At 37.5% G+C, this 7967-nt stretch overlaps 1 protein-coding gene across 2 annotated transcripts in view; it reads right to left on the bottom strand.

The window, feature by feature from the left end:
- LOC144960627 (uncharacterized) overlaps positions 1-4775 on the bottom strand; it is a 36989-nt gene extending 32214 nt beyond the window's left edge. For both annotated transcript variants that reach the window (XM_078893863.1, XM_078893864.1), the window contains exons 1-2: positions 4656-4775; positions 26-95 (exon numbers count right to left, since the gene is read on the bottom strand). In XM_078893863.1, coding sequence (XP_078749989.1) covers positions 26-89 — 64 coding nt within the window. In that variant the 5' untranslated portion in view covers positions 90-95; positions 4656-4775. The remainder of the gene's footprint in view (positions 1-25; positions 96-4655) is intronic.
- Between the last annotated feature and the right edge of the window lie 3192 nt (positions 4776-7967).

The following is a 7967-nucleotide window of genomic DNA, read 5'->3' as shown; positions in this document are numbered from 1 at the left end:
GTAACTGCAAGTTTCAACCACTTACCTTGAGTAAGACAGTGTTGTATACACAATGAGAATACGATGACAAGCATTCTCTTTAAAATCATTTTGCTCTGGAAAAAAGGTAAGAAAATCAGATTTTATTAGTTTACAAAAAGAGTAGAGTTAATACAATCGGTTCACACCTTCTACTGTACTTTTCGGTTCCAAATTCATTGGAAGTGTGTAGGTAACAAGTCCTTCGTAGGACTATAAATGAATAGGTTACATTATGATTCAATATGTAGGTGGCATGAATGTGATGATGTTTTGACTTTTATACATTCTGATCACATGACATAAATATGATTATGTTTTGACTTTTATACATTCTGATCATATGACATAATATGATTATGTTTTGACTTTTATACATTCTGATCACATGACATAATATGATTATGTTTTGACTTTTATACATTCTGATCACATGACATAATATGATTATGTTTTGACTTTTATACATTCTGATCACATGACATAATATGATTATGTTTTAGCCAGCATGAAGAATAAAGACTAGGTACAGATTTACTTGGCTTCAAACCAAGCTGCTCGTTGCTGGGCGGGCGTGACATAAGACTTTTCAATGATATTCCTTGAAAACAAATGAAACGGTCAAAGACAGATGGGTTGAACATTTCAAAGAAGTCCTTAATCAACCTACCTCAGACAAACAACTTAATTTTGAAAACGCATATGGCCTGAAAGATATCAATAATCATTTAAAAAATTGAGCTTTTATATAGAGCAATATCCATTAAACGTACTCAAAGCTCATTACAAGGGGTCTCTGACAAACAGCAACACTTAACATGTAGGATGAGACGGATGACGCCTGTTAGGCGATGTTACATATTTTTTCCGACATGGAAAACGCTGTTACGGCGATGTACTCATTTTACACCTTTCCAATGACTCAACTATGCGCCGAGCATATTGATCAACTAAAGCTTGGAAACATGGACCAATCATTCTAATACCAAAGAAAGGAGGCACCAGCAATTGTTCAAACTGGAGGGAAATAACGTTGCTGTCATAACCAACCAACGTCCTAGCCCTTGTCATATTAGGAAGAATCAACATGATGCTTGATGTCCAATTAAGAGACAATCAGTGTTGACTCAGAAAAGGGAAAAAATAGAAAAATCAAATGAATGGAACACCCCGTTATATCTTCACTTTATAGACTTCCAAAAGGCATTTGATGACCTTCATAGACACAAATTACAAAGATATGGTATGCCACTGAGAGTCATCAACGTGATGAAAGCTTTATATAATAAGCCAAGCCGTTGTGTGAGAAATGACAATCAACTTACAGAACATTTTCTCGCGTTCCAACATTTGACGCAAGCATTACAAATTTTCATGTTTTCACTTATAAAAAATGAGAACAACAAACAAATAAAAATAATTATAAAAATACTGCACAGAGAGGCAATTCAAAAACCTTGCAACCACGTAAAACTCTATTTTCAACAGTATATACCCCACGTTATCATTCAGAGAATTTCCAACCTTAAAACACGATTTTATACATATAGCGAACGAGATTTCAAAACAGATTTAAGAGTAGCGCCCCTTTGATGGAAGTGATGGAAGCCGCGTCTTGACAACCGCTAGACGCTATCGCCATTATTAGTACCAATCATTAGCCGGAAGTTTATTAAGTTTAGGAACGTTGTCTTATCCTATTGTATTATTTATCAATATCTACACCATATATTGTTAACATTTCATAATTGAGAAAACTAAAGAAATATGAATTATAAATTTTGTATTTGGAGCGTTTGGCTTGTAGTTGGAGACGAAGCTTCCGTTTCTTTACAAATAACTTCTCCGCCGGTGACGTCCACTCGAGGGACGCTACTCTTCCGCTAATCTCATTCCCTATATGAAAAAACCCAGACATGTTATTTATCATAAGCAACACTACAGCTAAACAAACGTTTTTTAATCAACAAGAAATAGAGATTCAAAAGAAAGGAAATAAAGAATTTTTTATAAAACGGATGATGTAGGTAGTACAATGACAAATCATACTTAGCTTTCCTTTGCATTGGGTGAGACATTCAATTAAGAAATTAAGGAACAGGCACCGATGTAAGACAAAGCAACTGAACAAGTGTGTATGAAAGGTGCCAGACAAAGCAACTGAACAAGTGTGTATGAAAGGTGCCAGACAAAGCAACTGAACAAGTGTGTATGAAAGGTGCCAGACAAAGCAAGAAAGAAAAATACAAGAAAAAAATCCCAAAATATCAGTCGACCTCGACTGGGGATCGAACCTCAGACCTTCTGATAACCGGATGAGACACCAAATACATATCACATTGAAGTGTTTAAAATATTAATCAAACTATTAAAAATACAACCAAATAATATATTTATATAGCAAAATATCCACTAAACGTGCTCAAAGCGCGTTACAAGGGGTTCCTGGCCAACAGCAACACTTAACATATAGGACGAGACCTGACGCCTGTTGGGCGATATTACAATTTTTCGGATAGAGACAAAGCTGTTAACGGCCAGGTACTCATTTTACACCTGAGTACGGTGGGAGAATGTGAGTAAAGAGCATTTTCCAAGGACTCAACTATGCGCCGAGCGAGGCTCGAACCCCGGACCTTCCGATCCGAAAGAGAGTGTCATACCACAAGACCACATAGCAGCACATTAGCCGCATGTTAGTGACCGTTGGCTTATTTTTATATACGTTATTTATTTTGTTTCCTGCAAACTGATTTGCATGTGTGTATATACTATTTTGGTCAAGTTATAGTTATTCATTTATTTATCACTTTTTTATCTATTTATTTTTTTTCTATTTGTTGATTATATTCATATGTAATTTATCTATTTATCTATTTGATTATTCTAGTAGTTTCCTTCCACCTGTAATGATTTGAAATTATTTGTAAATGCATTGTTCATATTGGCTTTTGCCTAAAATAAACCTTTGAATTGAATTGTTATCATAATATTAGATCGACATATTAAATTATCATACATGTTTTCTAAGTTTCAAGTCCTTCATTAGATCTATTGAGCCGGAGTTTATCCCGGTTTCAATAGCGTGAAACGGACAATTGCAGTTTATTGCTATCCTTTGGTTAAGTTGCTTGTCTATCGGAAAGTAATTTCCGCCAGATGTAACAGAACCAGCTATTTAATCATTGCTGGGTGGACATATGGGTCGGAAAAAACACAGACCTAAATTTAACAGACTTAGCTATCCATTCATTGGGTGATAATAACGAAAAATGAAGTGAGTAGGAAAGTGCCAGAAGACAACAGAGAACAAAAACTTCGCGGCGGTGATGGGGGCCCAAACCCGCGAACTTACTGGTACGACAACTCCGACTAGCCGGGGAGATCGCGACTCCAACATATGAGCTATCCACGGCCCCCCAAAAAAGTCGCTTCAAACCTTAGTCTTATTAGAGCCTTCTCTCCCCGACTTATTGAGGTCACGGGTTCAACACACACAAACGCCGCGAAGTTGGTTGGCCAGTATTTAAGCTTAATAGCCAATGTTCTCAACACAAAGATGTAACATAGAAACAATTGAGACATTGAGCATGCTCCGGTATTTGGGATGAATTTGTAATTCAGGAAAGTAAGTGGAGCAGGCACTTATGTTAATAATAACAAGAAATGAAGTGTGCAGGAAAGTGCCAGAAGACAATAGAGAACAAAAACTTCACATTCATTGGGTGTGGACAAGGGGGGGGGGGGGGGGTCATAAAAAATAACAGACCCAATTCCTGCAGACTCAACTCCCCAGCGGGTCAGAGAAGAATCTCGACTGCACCCGGCATTGATCTTTGTCCCTTTGCGTGTGGAGCGAGTGCTCTACCAAATGAGTTATCGCGACCCCCTACATGCTGTTGACCAGGGACCACCTATGCGGCCAGAGCCTTCCAGATGAAAGGATGTTTGGCGCACAGTCTATACCATTCATTATTATTACATGTTTTTTATACCAAACAAAGTGCCTTAGTCATTGAGCTTTTAAAATTGAGCTTTTATATAGCGCAATATCCACTAAACGTGCTCAAAACGCTTTACAAGGGGTCCCTGTCCAACAGCAACACTTAACATGTAGGACGGGACATGACGCCTGTTAGGCGAGATGACAAATTTTTTTTTCGGACAGAGACAACGATGTTAACGGCCTGTATTCATTTTACACCTGAGTACGGTGAGAGCATTTGAGTAAAGAGTCTTTTCCAAGGCCTCAACTATGCGCCGAGCGAGGCTCGAACCCAGGACCTTCCGATTCGAAAGCGAGTGTCATACCACTAGACCACATAGCCGCACAACAGTGTATTGCTTATTACCCTAAAACACTGTAGAAGGAACTAAATTGACGTCACTCAACTCTTTGTTATTGTTTCTTAGACAACCATTTTGGTTAATCTTTCTCACCAAATTATATCATTCAGACTATATATATATATATATATATATATATATATATATATATATATATATATATATATATATATATAAACGTTCAAGGCTACTCCTCAGTTTTGTGTGCTGGTATACTTAATTTGGCTGGCAGATTTTGTGAGCATTTTACCTAAAATCATACCATTGATAAGACTTAGTTCTATACTCACCTTATACACCAGCTCGTCTTCGTGGGTTGTTTATAAGTCCTGGCAATTTGAAGGACTGAAGATTTTGTTATGTATTTTTTTTAAACGCCAATTAAATTACGTTATGGCCAGATCATAAGCTTCGAGACACGCCCCTGCTTATAATTGGAGAAGTGAAATCCCTACCAACAGTTGATAACAATTATATCATATACAGTGAACCACGCTTATAACGCAAATGCCAGGGTAGTTACAGTGCGGCTGTGTGGTCTTATGGTATGACACTCGTTTTCGGATCGGAAGGTCCTGGGTTCGAGCGAGCCTCACTCGGTGCATAGTTGAGTCCTTGGAGTAGGCTCTTTACTCATATTCTCTCACGGTACTCAGGTGTAAAATGAGTACCTGGCCGTTAACAGCGTTGTATCTGTCCAAAATATTGCAATATCGCCTTACAGGCGTCCTGTCCCGTCCTACATGATAAATGTTGCTGTTGGTCAGAGACCCTTTGCAAAGCACTTTGAGCACGTTTAGTGGATATTACGCTATATAAAACTCAATTATTTTTTTAATTGTGTTATAGGGTATATAGTATTAGATATAGCGAGAACACACACACACACACACACACATACATACACACACATACACACACACACACACACATAGTTAACAAAGGTAACCGTTCAGAGCCATTAGGCCCATGGAGCCGAAGTTTACCCCCAGTTTCTATAGCGTGAAACGGACAATGGCATTGCCGGCTATCTATTGGATAGGACGTTGGTATATCTCAACGTACTTTCCGCTAGATCTTACAGACTCGGCTATAGTAAACATGGGGAGGGGGGGGGGGCGAAACAAGATCTCGACTTCACCCATGGTCGATCAATCTCGCTCCCTTTCAGTGTGAAGCTTGTGCTCTCGACCAACTGAGCTAACGCACAACCAACATGACGATCTCTCTCTAATAACTTTTCCGCCGGTGACGTCACAGACTATGGGTGACGTCCAATCAAGGGTCGCTACTCTTCCGCTAATCTCATTCCCTATACATATAATTTTCTCTGCGAAACGAGCTCTTCAACACAGTGTTAATATACTTTAATTATAGCAAACATTTTTGTTCAAATATTATGATGTATCTACAAAAGAAATTTGAATGGCAAACATGTTGGCTGCATCGTCATGAATGTGACGATTTGCCTATGGGTTGTAAGGAGGGGGTTTAGTTCTCCCATGTAAAATTTAATCGCAGAGACAAATACAAACTTTTTGCAACACATTCTTCTACAATTATTCGGCAAATTATTTTATTTGTAATGACAGGTTAATACATAGAACATAAAGCAAAGACTGCATGTCAAAGTAGAAATCGTCTCAAAAATGCTATCGACAGGGAGCTTCATAATTTAAAATAAATAAATCTTTAGATTAATGGTATATGTTTGATTGCTTGGCATGTGAATGATGATCATATGTGGGGATTATTTCCCTGAATCATTCTTGGGTTTTAGTATGTTATGTTTTGTTATATATAATATATATATATATATATATATATATATATATATATATATATATATATATATTCACTGTTTTATTTACATAGATAATTACGTGATTAACTAGATGAGCCGAAATGCACTTATTTGCAGGTCTGATAACCCAATTTATTATGGGCTCATTGTTGTAATGGAAATATTTTAAAATGTGACGCCAAGATATTGCCCATTACAACTATGTTAAACTTCGGCCTATAATTACGTTTGGATGTCAGACCTTTATATACGTACACGTCGAGATTAACCATATGCTGTAAATTAAATTTTAAAATCCTCAATTACGCAGTTAATTTGTTGTCCCGCATAAATGATAAGGATAATAAGTAAACAAACAAACCAACAAACAAGCAATTAAAATAATATATTTCATCTTCAATTTGATGAGAAAAGCCAAATCAGTCTAATTAGATTTTAATCTGTTTACTTTCAAAACACGTTACGATTATATGTAAATCTATGTCCCAATTGACGGGTTGATGTTGACAGATGTGGTAACCCATATAATTATGATCTCATTGTTGTTTTTGGAAATACTCTCAAACCAACGAAAATTGTTGTCCATCACAACAATGATGAATCAAGCAAAAATAGATAGGAACAAATGCGTTAGGGCCGCGTGGCTCAGCGGTAAGGATTTCGCTTCGTACCGGAAAGGTACCGGGTTCAATCACCCGCGCTGCGCTGTGTTATGGCCTTGAGCAAGTCACCTCGCCCTAGCTCAATTTGCGGCACTGCACTACGGTTGACGTCTGTGTTATTCCAGTCTTCCCTTGAAACAGACCAAGAGACAAATTTCCCCTATGGGATGAATAAAGGGAATTTTTTTACGACAACAATCTTGTTCCAATCTCATTGGAAGTGTAAAACCCGTCTTCCGATGACTGGATATATGTCTTGTGTAATTGATCTTCTCGTTTCAGAGTGGTGGCATCTTATATTCTAGCCTAAATTTATGCTGGTCGTCAATAAAGATCATCCATCCTCGCTCTTTGCCATCCCGTAATCCTTAGAATCTGCTGCCTATACATCCTGTTACTAAAATAGTTATGCCACCGTATGATTCAATATGTAATCTATTCATTATTTGTCTTCTAAAGGACTGATTACACACGCACACAATTAATCAGTAGATTTTTGACCAATCAAAACATGGAATTTGCTCGGACAAACATAGCTGGTTCTTTATAAACAATAACGTGAATGAAATCAGCCTCTCTCTGACCATTATTATTGTATTTATCCTTCTATTTGAGGCAACATCTATAGATAGTATACGCTTGGCTAAGAAGTTCACAACATTGCCATCCGGAAGTATAACGGCCAACACATAAAACTGTGTGTAACCATGGACGTTTATAGTCTGGTTAATACAGTTTAGTGAGTATTACTCATAAACGCGGATGGCAAAAAACAATAACAAAGACCTGAGTGACTTCAATTATTCTGCATTTTGCAGGGTTCCCAAAATGAATGCCACATCTCCATGTATCTCGGTTTTATAGAGAAGTCCCTGCCGTAATCTGGAATAACCCATTTTTAAAACTTTGGCCAGAAAACTCGTCCTTCTAATATCGATCGTTATAAATTACCCTCATATTCGCAAAAACTCTTAAACCTGGGACTTCGCTATAAAACCGAGATACACGGAGATGTGGCATTCATGGAGATGTGGCATTCATGGAGATGTGGCATTCATGGAGATGTGGCATTCATTATGGGAACCCTGCAAAATGCAGAATAATTGAAAGAAGAAGAAAAGGAAGAAGATTGTGTT

This window comes from Berghia stephanieae, chromosome 15 (assembly GCF_034508935.2).
Source record: "Berghia stephanieae isolate SIO BIC M18660-M18661 chromosome 15, UCSD_Bste_1.3, whole genome shotgun sequence".
NCBI lineage: Eukaryota > Metazoa > Mollusca > Gastropoda > Nudibranchia > Aeolidiidae > Berghia > Berghia stephanieae.
Note: the sequence above shows the minus strand (reverse complement) of the source record. Positions and strands in the feature narration are given on the sequence as shown.